The 15,725-nt window shown below is 55.2% G+C and overlaps 1 protein-coding gene across 1 annotated transcript in view; it reads right to left on the minus strand.

Moving 5' to 3' along the window:
• Positions 1–5,615: 5,615 nt before the first annotated feature.
• Positions 5,616–15,725, minus strand: part of MGAT3 (beta-1,4-mannosyl-glycoprotein 4-beta-N-acetylglucosaminyltransferase) — a 30,406-nt gene continuing 20,296 nt past the window's right edge. Inside the window, exon 2 of the mRNA XM_082420613.1 lies at positions 5,616–10,425. Coding sequence (XP_082276739.1) covers positions 8,823–10,424 — 1,602 coding nt within the window. The 5' untranslated portion in view covers position 10,425 and the 3' untranslated portion in view covers positions 5,616–8,822. The remainder of the gene's footprint in view (positions 10,426–15,725) is intronic.

The following is a 15,725-nucleotide window of genomic DNA, read 5'->3' on the forward strand; positions in this document are numbered from 1 at the left end:
AACACTCCCTAACACCATACACAAAAATAAACTCAAAATAGATTAGAGAACTAAATGTAAGACCGGACACTATAAAACTCTTAGAGAAAAACATAGGCAGAACACTCTTTGACATAAATCACAGCAAGATCTTTTTTGATCCACCTCCTAGAGTAATGGAAATAAAAGCAAAAATAAACAAGTGGGACCTAATGAAACTTAAAAGCTTTTGCACAGCAACGGAGACCATAAACAAGACGAAAAGACAACCTTCAGAATGGGAGAAAATATTTGCAAACGAATCAATGGACAAAGGATTAATCTCCAAAATATATAAACAGCTCATGCAGCTCAATATTAAAGAAACAAACAACCCAATCCAAAAATGGGCAGAAGACCTAAATAGACATTTCTCCAAAGAAGATATACAGATGGCCAAGAAGCACATGAAAAGCTGCTCAACATCACTAATTATTAGAGAAATGCAAATCAAAACTACAATGAGGTATCACCTCACACCAGTTAGAATGAGCATCATCAGAAAATCTACAAACAACAAATGCTGGAGAGGGTGTGGAGAAAAGGGAACCCTCTTGCACTGTTGGTGGGAATGTTAATTGATACAGCCACTATGGAGAACAGTATGGAGGTTCCTTAAAAAACTAAAAATAGAATTACCATATGATCCAGCAATCCCACTACTGGGCATATACCCAGAGAAAACCATAATTCAAAAAGACACATGCACCCGAATGTTCATTGCAGCACTATTTACAATAGCCAGGTCATGGAATCAACCTAAATGCCCAATGACAGACGAATGGATAAAGAAGATGTGGTACATATATACAATGGAATATTACTCAGCCATAAAAAAGGAATGGAATTGGGTCATTTGTTGAGACCTGGATGGATCTAGAGACTGTCATACAGAGTGAAGTAAGTCAGAAAGAGAAAAACAAATATCGTATATTATGCATGTATGTGGAACCTAGAAAAATGGTACAGATGAACCGGTTTGCAGGGCAGAAGTTGAGACACAGATGTAGAGAACAAACGTATGGACACCAAAGGGGGAAAGCCGCGGGGGGGTGGGGTGGGTATGGTGGTGTGGTGAATTGGGCGATTGGGATTGACATGTATACACTGATGTGTATAAAATTGATGACTAATAAGAACCTGCTATATAAAAAAATAAATTAAATTAAATTCAAAAATTCAAAAAAACAAAATTCTGGGAGGAAGAGATGTGAGAAAGAGCAGGTGCAGACGTCCACAGCAGGTAGCACTGCCTGAGTGCCTACTGGGTGCCCAGTTCTGTGCCAGCTGCTTCACAGGCATCATTTAATACCCACGACAACCAACGCTTTGAGTCGTCATCTCTACTTTTTTTTTTTAAATAAATAAATTTATTTATTTATTTATTTATTTATTTATTTATTTATTTATTTATTTATGGCTGCGTTGGGTCTTTTGTTGCTGTGCGCGGCTTTCTCTAGTTGCGGCGAGCGGAGGCTACTCTTCGTTGCGGTGCGTGGGCTTCTCATTGCGGTGGCTTCTCTTGTTGCAGAGCATGGGCTCTAGGTGCGCGGGCTTCAGTGGCTGTGGCTCGCGGGCTCTAGAGCGCAGGCTCAGTAGTTGTGGCGCATGGGCTTAGTTGCTTCATGGCATGTGGGATCTTCCCGGACCAGGGTTCGAACCCTTGTCCCCTGCATTGGCAGACGGATTCTTAACCACTGCGCCACCAGGGAAGCCCAGTCATCTTTACTTTACAAATGCTGAGATGAACACATCTAGGGTCATGTGATTCGCAAGTGGGAATCTGGGATTTGGACCCTGGATGGTTAGATCGTAACACAGTCCCCGGTATACAGCAGGTACTCAATAAATGGTAGCTACTATTAGGGAGAATTCAAGAATGGCTCTCAGATTTCCAGCTGTTGTGATTGGGAAGATGAAGGGTCATCAATGGGATGGAAAGTACAGAACAGGGGGAAGAGCCTGTGGGGAAGCTGAGTTCCACGTGGCTCCTTGGTGTTTGAGGTGACCTTGACACCTTGGGGACTCATCTAACAGTGGGATCCATGGACCAGATGCTCAGGAGAGAGGACTCCCTGGAGAGAGTGAGCCGACGCCACCTTGACTAGAGTCATATACTGTAAGCAGAGCAGTGGGCCCAGGACTAAGCCATGGGGAGCCCCCTTGTTGAAGGGGTGCATGGCGTAAAAGGAGTCCAGAAAGGCAACCAAGGAGGAATGTCAGGGAGGAGGAAGAGGAAGTCACAGAGGCTACGGGAAGGGGTGTTGAGACAGGCTGTGTGATCCGTGTGTCAGATGCACCACGTGAGGAAATGGAGCGGGAGAACATAGTCATGATGATGATAGCTCACACTTACGACACTCTCACAGTGCTCCGGGCTTTGTCCCAAGCTCTGAGCACCTTCACAACCACTCCGGAAGTCTGTCCTATGAAGAGCCTCATTTCACAGATGATCCAGGAGAGGGAGTTTACCAAGGGCTCGTAAAAGGCCTGATGGAGGCAGTTGAGGTTGTACCAATGGTGATATCTTTACCCCCACTTTGGGGGGACCATCCCCCCTCCTTTTCAATAAGGCGATCAGTATATTCCAACCCCCCTCCAGCCTCAGTGCTCAAGGCATGATCACATGACCACATCCAAGTCAGTGAGATCCAGGCACAGGACTTTTAGGGGGAGGAGCTCTACTTCTTCTGTGCTGAGTACACAAGATGAGATGGTGTGAGACCTGGAGCTGCTACAGCCATCTTGCAGGCATGAGGGGTAAACCCATCTAAGAATAAGGACAGCACAGGTTGGGATGTGGAACTGAGCTGAGCCACAGAGAGAGCTGGATGACAGTGTGACACTGAGCTCTGCCTCAAGCTGGATCCAAAGCCTTTGCCATTACTGAACTTTACCCCCAGCAAGCCAATAAATTCCTTCTCTGCTTTTCTAGTTTGGGTTGGCTTTTCTGTCATTAACTGAAAGCAAACTGTATCAGTTATGTAGGGCCACAACTAGCTGTGTAACAAATCACCCCACAGCTTAGTGGCTAAAGCAGTTCAGCTCATGAGACTGGATTGATCTTTAGATTGGACTTGACTGGGAAGTTCTCTGGCCTTGACCAGTTGGGATGATGGGGACAACCAGGCCACATGTCGAGGCCACACTGGTAATGATCTGTGTCACTGTTGATGTTTTGTCTCTGGAACCTTTCAGTAGTCTAGGATAGGTGCTTCAAAGATGGTCTGTGAACTGCTGAGCCTGCGCTCTAGAGCCCACGAGCCACAACTACCGAGCCCGTGTGCCACAACTACTGAAGCCCACGCGCCAAGAGCCCGTGCTCCACAACAAGAGAAGCCACCGCAATGAGAAGCCCGTGCACCACAACAAAGAGTAGACCCCACTTACTGCAACTAGAGAAAGCCTGCGTGCAGCCAAAAATAAGTAAATAAACAAATAAATTTATATATATATAAAAATATAAAAAGATGGTCTGTGATACTGATACAGGGTTGGGCTTCTCTCGCAAATACTGCAGGACAGGTTGCAGGCTTATAATAAGGGGGGTATATACATGAAGGGCCGGTTTTTTTGTAGATTGTTCCTTAATGTGGGTTTGTGTGATGCTTCCTTGGGATCATCGTCAGGCAATGCCTTTTTTGGCAGTAGACCTCATGGGTGATGTGGGGTCCTTCTCAGAGCGCCTTCTCAGTGGGTCTGTGAGGTTGGGGGAGTCCTGTCTGTGTGTGTGATGGCTGACTGGCCGACAGGCTCATTCTTTTGCGCGTTATCCCTTCCTTTGTCACCAACAATGTAGGTCAGGTCTGAGCAGGTGGGTGCGTCCCTGTAGCAGCTGCCCGCCCGCTGCTGGGCAGAAGAACTGTTCAGCTGAACCCAGCCTGAATGGTAAAACTGTGAGCAGATACATTGTTGTTTTATCTACTAAATTTCAGGGTGGTTTGTGTTACAGCAATAAATAAGCAATAGAGTAAGGAAAAAAAAAAAACTATTAAAAGACTATATGAATTTGAAAGAGTTAGTTTCCTGCAATAACGGAGTCTCTGGAAATTCACTAGAACAGCAGGTGAGGGGCCAAGGATGCTGGCCAGAGGCTGGCCCTAGGCCAGGCCTTTCACTCCTTTGAGCTTTAACCAGAGATTTGTGGATGTTTCATGATTTGGGGCACATGGGTGAGGACTTCCAATGGGCTCCAGGATGAAGGGCCTTCGGGATTTGGGGGTTTTATCTGTACACAGCTGAAGCTCCAACTTGCAAAGCAAACTGGGCAGGGTGGTGGTTAATGATTGGTGTTGACTCTAGTCATCACTTTTGCTCTTGTCTCTTCCATCCTGATGGAGCTTAACAGGTTGCCATGCATTTCCCTTTATTTCATTTTACCCTCTATGTGCAGTAAAGCTTTCTATGGGCCATTTTTACAGAGAGAAGAGTCTGGAAGGGAATATGCGTCCTTCCCAAGGTCATGGAGCCCGTCAGCACCCCACACCCTCCTGGACGGCCAGCGGAGGGGGAGCGTTGTACCTGATGCTCACGGACAGAGCACCATGCCGGTTCCTGGGCTCTGAGGACTCTGCGCCAGCCCCACCTCACCGTCCTGAGGTCGTGCTTACCTGTCTGTGTTCCCCCACTGACTGTGGTCCTTCTGAAAACAGGGACTGTCCTCGCTCTCAGTGTCCGGTGACCCAGCACTGTGCCTGGCTCAGTTAGGAGCCTGGACGATGTCTGAACATTGACACAGGCATCGCCACCATCCTCTCCTCCTCATCCGCTTCCTCGCCTCTTCTCCCCCTTCCTCCTCCTCCCCGAGTGGATGCTGATAGAGGCAGTGCAGTTTGGCAGTTAAGAGCTCAGCTTCTGGGTTTAGGCAAACTCTGACTGCCATTCACTGCCTATTTAATGTGTCCAAGCCTCACTTTCCACATCTGTAAAATGGGAATGATGGAGAGGGAACACTCTTAGCCCAGAGTTTGGCATGAAATAGGCATTTAATAAATAATGTCTGTAAATGTTTATGATGGTGATGATTCACTCTCAGACACCATCACAGCACAAGTCCAGATTAGCTCCATAGGCGAGATGACCCATCCTGGAGGCTGCCGCCCTTACCTGCCCTGGAGGGTTGGTGACAGGACTAGTCCTGGGAATTCAGATCTGGCCCTGGTCTGCCACCAAGTGGCTGTGTGGCCTTAGGACCCCTGACAGGCGTAGGGAGGAAGACCACTGAGAGCACAATTGCGGGAGAATCGCTCCACTCTCACTAGAGGCACCAAAGTCTTCATCTAGATCCCCAAAGGGGTCTCCACCCACCTCAGGAGGGTGGGTATTGCCAGGCCAGGTCCTTCTGTGAAGGACTGTCAGCGCCCTCCCTTTCCAGGCCCGTTTCCACCGGTGGGAGGGACAGATGCTCCCTTGGTCGGGGCAAGGGGAGGGGGTAACTGCATCTCTAAATGAAGATGCTCAGAACGGCCCCCTCCCTCACCGCTGTCCAGTCCTCAGGCAGGTTCACACCCCACCGACCCAGCAAGACCAGAGCTACCCACTCGCACCCCTCCCTGCCCCAGAGCACTCCCAAACCGGCCACTCAAGCACACACTTCAGACTTTGTAGCTGTTTTTATTATTAATATTATCTTCTCCTTTAAGCATCCCTTTAAGGGTGAAATGAAATCCAACCATTTACAGAGAAAATGATTTCAGAATGTACATATTGATTTTCCCTTACAAAAAAAATAATACTATTATTATTATTGGTGTCCTTAAATTACACATTTCCCAGGACTCTGCCCGCTGCTTGGGCAAGTCCCGTCTCCCCACCCTGTCACCTTTGTCCCCGAAGCTCTTCCACGCCTGCCCATGGGAACCAACATGATCCGAGGTGTGCTGGGCCTCCTTGGGTCTGGAGGCCACGGGGCGGGTGTTCGCAGAGGAAGAAAGCTGGCTGCGGCGCCAGGGCCAGCAGTGCAAGGTGCTCACGTTCACAGCTTGGTTTCCCTTCATACTGGGGGAGTGGCCCAGGGCTCCCCTGCCCGCGAAATTCCCAGTGTCTGACGTGCCTATAAGTGAAACTCTTCAACCCCATGCCTTGGCCCCCACAGCCCGCTGGCAGCCGTGGCTCCACTCCATGGCCAGGCCTCCACTTGGCGGTGACCGTGAACGCGCCCGGCCCTCCTGGGTCTGAGAGGGAAGGTGGGGCCTGGCAGGTCTGAGCTCCTCCCCTCTGCCGTCCCCTGCCCCTGAGCTGGTGAACTGGAGGCCAGGGACCCCTGACAGCCTGGAGGGGTCATCCCTGCAGCGGCAGAGGGTGCCAGGGGCGTGGGGCGAGGAAGCTGTCAAGGAGGGGGACCCTGGGCTGGGGCTCAGGCACGAGTCAGAAGCCCCCAGGGACTGCCCGCCCAGCGGGGAGCAGAGGTGGCTGGGAGGTGAGGCCAGGTCACCCTGGCCTGGGTGACCCAGAGCCACAGGGACACCCTGAACTCTTGAGCCCCTTAGCCCCAAGAGGGGCCAGAGAGAAGGGGGCTGCTCTACCTCCAAGCGAAGGGTTCCCTCGGGACACCCCCTCGACGGGAGGGACAGTGGGGGCAACAGAGACCCCCACGCCTGCTTCACGCCCGCCCGCCTGAGGCTGCTCCGCGGCCAGCTCCCCGAGCCACACCCACGCTGGGCGCCTCCCCAGGCAGAGCTGTGGCAAAGGAGACGCCCTCCTCTCCCGGCCCATCAGGAAACCACCAATAAGACACCCCAAGAAAGTCCCGGCTGGAGGCTGGAGGGGCTGGGGTGGAGGGAAGGGGCCGGGGGGTCGTGGTGGGCTCTCAGCCCTACAGAACTCTGGTCGGGAGGATTCTCATTCCTTGGACTGAAAGACAGACAGACAGACAGACCCAACATCCCCTTTAGCCTGGCTTTCCGGACTCCCCAGCTTGCTTTCTGCCTCAGTCATTTTGGGAAGTTGCAGGAGGTGTGGCCACAGGCTCCAGGTCTCGGAAAGGGTGGCCCGGGCCCTGCTTCCACATCCACACACAAGCATATATGTACAGGGACGCACCGACACAGTCACGTACAAGTATACAGCAAGCATGCACCCATGCCCATAAATACACACACACACACACACACACACAAACACGTACGGTTCCACAGGCAGGCTCTGCGACCCGGCATCACTGGGTAACCATCTGAGGGGGCCTCGGGGAGGGGGCGTCTCTCCCAGCCCACAGCGGCAGGCTCTCACTGCACCCCGGCCCTGGGCTGGCAGTGAGGGGGGCAGGGGCAGGTTTCAGGAGCCCTGAACATGCGAGCAGGATCTACAGCTGCAGCAGTCATTTCTACCCTCTTCCCTCCTCCCCTTGTGCCAGAGATGCTCCTTGTGCCCATATCCATCCTCTCCTCCTCCTTCCTTTAATAAATGAACAGGGCAGCCCAGCTGAAAACTACTTTTCCCGCTTCCCTTGCAGCTACTTGTGGCCATGTGACTAAGTCCTGGCCAGTGAGACGCCATCGGAAGTGACTGTGCCATCTCTGGCTCATGTTCTTAACAGGAAGGGTGTGCACTTCCATGCCTTTTTCTGCTTCCCTCAGACATGGATGCACATGTGATGGTGGGAGCTCGAGCAACCACTCTCCCCAGAATTGGAAAGTGTGAAGAAGGAAAGCAGAGCTGCCCTACCAGATCCAGACAACCTCCCTCTAGAGAGTTAAGTTAGAAACCAGCTTCTGTCTGCTTAAACCACTGTATTTGGGGGTCTCTTAATTATAGCAGCTTAGAATCTACTCTAACAAATACATCCCCTCCCCCACGAGGCAACTAAGGAATGAGATGACACACAACTGGCCTTAATGTCCCTCTTGGGCCCAGGGCAGCCTCATGGCCCCTTCCTGGCCCCTAGCCAGCCCCAAGGAGGGGGTACATGGGTGACTCCACCTGAGACGGTGGAGAGCTGGGGCCGTGGGATCCAGTGGGAAGGGGTGATGGGGAGGAGGAGGCCCCTCCCCCAGGTCTGACTTACTGGGCTGCCTGACGGTCCCGTCCCACCCTGAGAACTGGACTCCTGGTCTTGCAAGGACTGGGTGGGCAGCCCACAAGACAGCGATATCAAAAGTAAGAAGGAATGTCAAGGCCAGGTTTGGAACCAAAAGGAAGACTTCCCAGGCTTCCCCAGGCCCCACACCTGTGTCAGGTCCGGAGGGGCTGGGGGCACAGGGCCATCCGTGCAGTGTGTCCGGTGGGGCAGGCGGGTGGAGGTCCCTGCTCGCTCTGGCCCAGCACTCCTGAGGATACTACAGAGCATCCATCGGGGCTTCCTTCCAGCTGCCACTTTTCATCCCCTCCCACCTTGGTGCCCCTTCTTCCTCCTGGGCCCAAATGCATCTATTTACAGAGCCCTGGAATCTCCCGGCATCCCCCTTTCCCACCGCAGGTCCAAAGCCCCAGGAGGCCGAATGGTGGGCTTCTCCCCGGAGGGGACCGTAGCTCCCACTTGGCTGCCCTAGGGAGTTCCTGCAGGCTCCCTTCCCCACCCTCCCCTGCTCCCCAGTAACCACCGTGCACTCTCCGTTGGCACCTCCTGGCTGCAGCACTCTTGGAGGGGTGAAAGGGCCTGCTCTCCTCTCCTGACGAGGAAGGATGTTTTCTGAGCTCACAGGCCTGACCCTGGATTCACAAGGGCTTGAGTAGGAAAGACTCCCCCACCTATCCACTCCTGGTTCTCTTAAGAACCACCCAGACGGCGGAAGGAGACAGGAAGGAAACAGGGGGGCAGCTGCCCACCCCCCCTACCCCGGCCACTGGCCCTATAAGATCACGCAGCCTTAGCCTTCAACCACGTCCAATTTGCTCCTGGCGGGTGGCCTTCCCTCCGGACCCTTGCTCCACCGCCCACCGTCTGCTGTGCTCTTGGGCTCCTGGTAGGGGTTGTCCAGCAGGTAGCGGAACTGGTCGTAGTTCTTGAGCAGGTACTTAGGGGCATACATGTGTTCGCCGGGGTCGGCCGGCGGGTACTCCTGCTGCGTGCCGTCGAACCAGCCCCCTGTGCGGATCAAGCTCCGGATGTAATTGAGGTCCCGCTTGTCCTCGTAGTCACCCCAGCGGGGGAAGTCGCCGTTCTGGGCGGACACCAGCTTGAAGTAGATGCCCTCGGGCGTGAAGCACCAGGAGCAGTGCCAGCCGGCGAAGTGCAGGGGGCTGCCCAGCGACCACTGCACCAGGATGTGGCCCGTGTGGTTCTCGTACTGGCGGAAGTTGGGCATGGTGTAGTACTGGCGGCGGCGCAGGCGGATGCCGTCCAGCTCGTACACCGTCTGCAGCATGCCCACCGTGCAGCCCGACACCACCTCCAGGGTGCCCGGCTGCTTCCAGAAGAAGCCGTACAGTGACTTGCGCATGTGGAAGGCGAAGGGCTCCGTCCAGCCGTCGTAGAGCTTGAGGAAGAGCACGCCGTCGCGAGCGGGGATCTCGTCGGCGTCGTCGATGATGAAGACGTCGTCGGGCCGCAGGTTGCGCAGCCGCGACACGCCGTCCTGCGTCAGGAAGGTGCGCAGGTAGTCGTCGGCGATCCAGCCGTCCTGCCGCCCGCCCAGCGGGAAGTGGTCCAGGAAGACGTAGAGCACCTTGTGCCGGATGTACTCGAAGGTGCCGTTGGTCAGCATCTCGCGGAACTTGAGCGGCCGCGGCTCCCCGTAGGCCGTGAAGTTGGACTCGCACACCACGAAGGCGTCCACCACGTCGCCCAGCTCGTGGAAGCGCACGTCCAGCAGGTCGAACTCATGGTTGATGTTGATGGCGTTGATGACCCGCCGCGGCACCTCCCGGGGCACCAGGCGCTCCTTGGTGGGCAGGTTGGAGTACTGCACCACGGTGGGCACGCCGCAGCTCGGCCCGTGCCAGCCCGGGAGGCACACGCACTCCACCCACTTGCGCCGCGCGCCGCGCCCCCCCGGCCGCTCCCGGGTGCTCAGCAGCTGCCGGCCCGGGCCCCGCGCCGACGCGCCTTCGCCCGCCTCTGCCTTCTCCTCTGGCCGCCCTGATGGCGGCTTCTCCAGCATCTTGGTACCTGGCTTGAAGCAGACGCCCCCGGCTTTGGTGCGGAGGAAGTACTCGGTGGTGTCCTCGGGCAGCACAAAGTCCATCCGGTGGATTTCCTCCGTGGCCTTGCTTGGCGACAGCGGCTGGAGCAGGGGCGAGTGGGAATAGAGCGTGTTACGCAGCAGGTCAGGGCTGCCTGGCTCGGGGCTGGCCTGGGGCGTGACCGGGGCATTGTTCCAGAAGAAGCTGGACACCAGGTTAGGGCTGAGGGAGGCCAGTTCTCGGGGGAAGGTGACATAGGACAGGGTCTTAAAGAAGTGCAGGAAGGAGATGAGGCACAGGCCGGCCATACAGAACATGAGAAAGAGCTTGTAACGTCTCATCTTCATCCTGCAGGAAACAGGGAGACAGCAGATGGGTCAGGGGTCTGCAGACCCGGGCAAGGGGAGCCTGAGGCTCTTCTCCTAAGGGAGGGAACGGGGAGGGCTTTGTTGCCACCGTGTTTGTGCATGTCCTGACCAGCGCCTGGTGACCCTGCAGGAAGTCACCTCCAGGCGACTCCTCTAGAAGTCAAGCCTGTGAGTCCAACTCACTGCACCAAGGACCCCTGGAAGCCCCAGAATCAAGGAAACCCCACCAGGCTCAGGACCCCTCCACTCCCACAACCTGTCCCCTCCAAGACCATCAGGTCACCACACGTCCCCCTGGCAACCTGCTCCAGCACCTGGCCCGCCCCACCCTGACTGTACCGGCTACATTGCTAGGCTTTGCTCCAGGAACAAAATGCATCCTGGGAAAAGCGCAACCCTGCAATGCAGAACCTGCCCCAGGGGGCTTCCAGGCCCCAAGGGAGGGGGAGGGTGTGTCGCAGGCTGCGGAGGTGGGGCCCCTTCCCTGCACCGCCCAGGGTGCTTTCTCGTTGTATCTGTCCACCTCTCTGTCTCTTTATCTATCTTTTTTGTGGCTATATTTACAAACCTTTTTCACTGAAAAAATTCCCAGGTCTCAAGGGAACACTTTTAATTCTAACATATTTAAAGGACAAAATTAAGTAAAAGTTCCCCTTCATTACCCCATGCCAGGCAGTAGATTGACATCCAGCCATAAACAGTTCATGTGTTTGAGGTGTATCACCAGTCTTATATGCAATTTTTCTGTTCTCAGTTTTTTATAATTATTATCATACTTGCTTGGGATGACCTACAGAGTCACAGGAGGGGCTGGGACAGAAACCGGCCTTTGGCACCTGGTGTTTTCATGTCCGCTTCCATAGATCCCTGTGTAGGGGACGCTGTCCTTTCCCTTAAAATGTTCCTTTCTGTGGCTTCCCCTTACATCTCTGGTTCTTCTTCTGGGTCATTTGGGTGCCTTCTTGCCATACCGTCCCCTCCATATCCTAACTTAAGCAAGGCTCCTCACCATTCTGAACCTCAGTTTCTACATCTGTGAAATGGGCACAGAGTTCCTGCTGTGCAGCAGGTGCTCAATAAACTTTCGCTTCTTTCAAAGCTCGAGGCTGGAAGACTCCAACATAAATTTTCTCTAAGCTACATGGTCATAAGGCGCAAAATCATGAAATGCTGGACCCAGAACAAAACTTTAAGGACCATCTCCACCAACCCTTTCATTCTGTGGAGGAGGCCCGCCCTCCCCGGCCTCACCTTGGTGAGGAGTCCTGAGCACGCTAGTGAGGAGCAGTCGAGTCGCCGATCCCGCTGGCCAGGGCGGTACTTGTGCTCTCAGGACCCAGATGTCCCCCCTCCTCCAGCTTAAATGCTGACCCCCTGGAGCCTGCCATTGGGGGGCCGGCACAGCTGACTATAGGAGGCAGGACAGTCGGGGTGAGGGCCTGACCTCTGCTAAATGTCAGCTGCCCCCGGGGAAAAGGGGGGACAGGTCTCCACTGGGAGGCAGGAGGGAGGGCTGCTCCCTGGCAACATTTTGAAGTGGGTCTTCCAGGTTCCTCTCCCCACCATGGGTTCCAGCCCTGCTCTGGCAAAGCAAGACCAGGCAGGCCAGGCCAGCAGGGCGAGTGGAGGGGCAAAGGGCTGAGACCCAATGGAGGCAGGCGGATAGGAGCTCTTGCTGGGGTAGGGACTAAGCACAAGGCGACACTGCAGAAGCCTCCAGAGTGACCCACCCAAGGGCTTTTAGGACCTGGCAAGGCAACCCTGATTCTTCTGGCAGATTATTTTTCCCCACTTGGGGCGTGTCTTTGTGGGGCACCCCAATCCCAGCCCTTGCTGGACTGAACTGGCCATGAGCTGTGAAGGGCAAGGCCGGGGCTGCTGCTCAGACTGAATTCCCTGGCAGCAGTGAACAAAGGTCCTAGGAAGGTAAGTGAAACTCAGGGAGGCAAGTGAACGCCCTGCTTAGAGCAAAGGGGCCCCTATGGCCCTGCTGAGGTCACACTGACCCAGCTGCCCCTTGGCTCCCTGGTCAGGTTGGCTTTCAGGATCTAGTTACACCTGGCCAGCTGTGCGCTTCAGAGGACAGACTCACCAGTGCCTGGGATCCCCCTCTTAGTCACTGGGGTCTTCAGGGTGAGGCCGTTTGATAAGGCCCCAGCGGCTTGCTGCCAAGAATCATGGAACCGAGTGTGTCTCCCTCTTCGCTCGGGCTGCTAGGAGGCTCACAGACACACGGTGGTTGGCCCAGAGCAAGTCAGTGCCTCACAGGCCAAGTTTTCCAGGACACCTTCACACACAGCTGCCTGTGTTTTTTAAACTTATTTTTCTTGGCCCGATCCCTTTTTATCTTATCTTCAAGTATTTTGATAAGTGTTTCAGATACATTTTTTAGACTGAATGGCATATTAATAAGAAACCAAATAAATAAATAAGCATTGGCACCCGGGGTCTCATGTAAGTCTCACCAACCCTGGGAGACAGAGGACTGTAATCGCCCCATTTTTACAGGTGGGGAAATTGAGACTCAGAGAGATGATGAGACTTTCCCCAAAGAACCTTAAGAAGGTGACTGAACAGGACCTGAACATAAGTTCTGTTCCTGAGCCAGCCTCTTCCTCCTGACAGCTGAGACCATAGCCCTCCCTGCAGCAGACCGCCTGGCTGTGGGCTAAAGCCATGGAACCAAATTTGGCCCCAGCTCCAGCATTTCTACCTCCGTTATAAAGCTTCATCCAGAACCATCAGGTGTAACGATAAAGCTGATGATCGCTGACCCTTACAGGCCAGCTACTGTCCTGAGCACATTACATGCATGTCCTCACTGAATCCCCCCAACACGCAGCAGGTACCCTTGTCCTCTCCATTATACAGATGAGGAGAGCGAGGCCAGAGAGATGGTATAACTTGTTCAGTGACACACAATTAGCAAGGGTCAGACTCGATTCTGTGGGGTCAATAATGGGATTTCATCCGGTGGTAAAGCTGTCCTGGGTCCCTTCCATCTGCCAAGATCAACCCAAGTGGGGTGATAAGGGTCCCACGGACAGTCCACCAGTGACCAGTGAAGACAACCCAGTGGATGGAACAGCCACCATTGCATTTGACCCACACGACCCCCCGCGGGGTGTCACCCAACCCGTCTCCTCCATTCACTCAGCGACTACTTACTGAGAGCCCACTGGGTGCCAGGCACTGCGCTGGCCCTGGGAGCACAGGGGACACGGATGACAAGAACCCCCATCCCGTGGAGCGGGCACGGGGGTGAGCAGGGCAAGGGACTGCTGCAAATCATATGGTACGTTACAAAGAGTCGTGCTCTGGGGAAAAATACAACAGGGTAAAGCATAGGAGGGGGGCAGGTTCAGTGGTAATCAGGTGGCCAGGGAGGGCGTCACTGAGAAGAGTGAGGCCAGAAGACGAGGGTGCAGGGCAGCGGGTTCCGGGCAACAGAACAGCCGGCGCCCAGAAGGAGAGCGTCTGCCGCGCACGAGCGAGGAGCCACACGGAGGGCAGAGCGGAGGGAGGTGGACAGGCCAGATCGCACGGGGCCTGGGGCCGCGGCCGGGAGCGCGGCTTTCACGGGAGGATTCTGAGCAGAGCCTCCAGTCTGAACAGGCTCGCTTGGGCTGCTTGGCTGACAGCAGACTGTTGCCTCGAGGGCAGAGCAGGGAGAGTGGCGAGGAGGCCACTGCAGTGTCTGGGCGAGAGGCGGGGCTGCAGGAAGCGGTTAGATTCTGCTGGATTGCCGATGACCTGGATGTGAAGTGTGAGCAAGGAGTCACATTCGGTGGATCCAGGACCTGCAGGATGGACCAGCTTTTGACTGGGGCGGAGGCCACCCCTCAACGGCCTCCATGGAGATGGCCAATGGCAGAGCTGGGGCTGGAGGCAGCTCTCTCTGCAGGGTCCTCTCTCTAAGCGCTGCCCTGCCCGCTTCAAATGACACCAAATCGGAGAGACCAAACCACAGCCCCACCCCTGCCCCTTTCCCAGCGCTCGCCATGCTCAGCCCATCTCCCCGGATGTCTGTCTCCCCAGCTGGACACGAGCCCCCGAGGCAGGGGGGCCCGGCCTCCAGAGCCCCGGCCTCCAGAGCCGCCTCCACGGGCTCACTGTCACTTGCGCGCGCACAGACTCTAGAATCAGACTGCCCAGCTCCAATCCCGGCTCTGCCACTTCCTATCTGTGTGGCCTGGAGCAGGTGAGTACCTTTCCTCCTTTGGCTCATCCAGAAAATGAGGGTCGAATAATAATCCATGCAGAGCGCCTAGCACATAGTAAGAGCCCAATAAGCTTCAGCTCATCTTATCATTACTGTTATTCTCCCGCCTGGAAGAAGAGTAAGTAGAGAGGGACTTCACGTGGGGGGCGCAGCTGGTGCAAAGGCTCGGAGCTGAGCCCCTGGCAGGGCCTGGGCCCTGGTGGGTGCTGCCTTGTTTAAGAGCAGCAAGGAGCAGAGTGGGGACCCAAGTGGAGCCTGGACAGAACATGAGCCTGACGGGGGATGGGCTGGGAAACGAGTGACCCGGTCCTGGGGCTCCAAGGAAAGGAGGAAAGAACAGTGAGGCTCTCTGGGAGCCTCCCTAGAAGAGTCCACACACACATACACACGCTCCGTGTGTTGCACCCAGCCCCAGGGGCCTGGCTTTCCGGCGCGAAGGTGATGGGGGATGGGCCAGGTGCTTCCTGGTAGCGAGATAATCATGGATGCAGGAGGCTGACCCAGCCCACCCTGGGCCTCCTCTTTCTGTACTGACTTGCAGCCGTGCCCATGCCCAGAAGGTTCTAGCTGGGCAGATTTTCTTCCTTCCCTCCCTCTTCCCACTTCTCCCTTCTCCTAGTGACCTCTTTCCTTGGGCTCTGCTTGATAAGCTTATGAGGTGAGAGACGGAAGCAGATGAGCCTCACCCCACGACCCAGTCACAACCTTGGGGTCTGGGCTCAGGCTAAGTCCAGTGGGGGCTGCTGGCCAGAGAGAAGACAGGTGCTCCCTGGAGGCCACAGGCTGTGACTTTGGGGCTAGCCAGGTGGGCAGCAGCCTCCCGGGTGCAGACGCACCCTGACAGCTGTCACCGGGTGACAGGAGTCTCCTGTGGAGCTCTCCGTGGTCCTGAGCTCACATGCGCTGACCAGGGTCCTAGCTCGGCCCTGGGATGCCTTTGGCCAGCCTCACCCTGGCCCCTGCCAGCCTCCTCTGTGGTTCAGCAGCTTCTGTCCTGATGGCCACTTGCCCTGTCTGCCACCCTCTGGCCCCCTTCCCCACCTGCCTTACAACAGCCT

Source organism: Balaenoptera physalus, assembly GCF_965194825.1.
Source record: "Balaenoptera physalus genome assembly, chromosome: 13".
Classification (NCBI taxonomy): domain Eukaryota; kingdom Metazoa; phylum Chordata; class Mammalia; order Artiodactyla; family Balaenopteridae; genus Balaenoptera; species Balaenoptera physalus.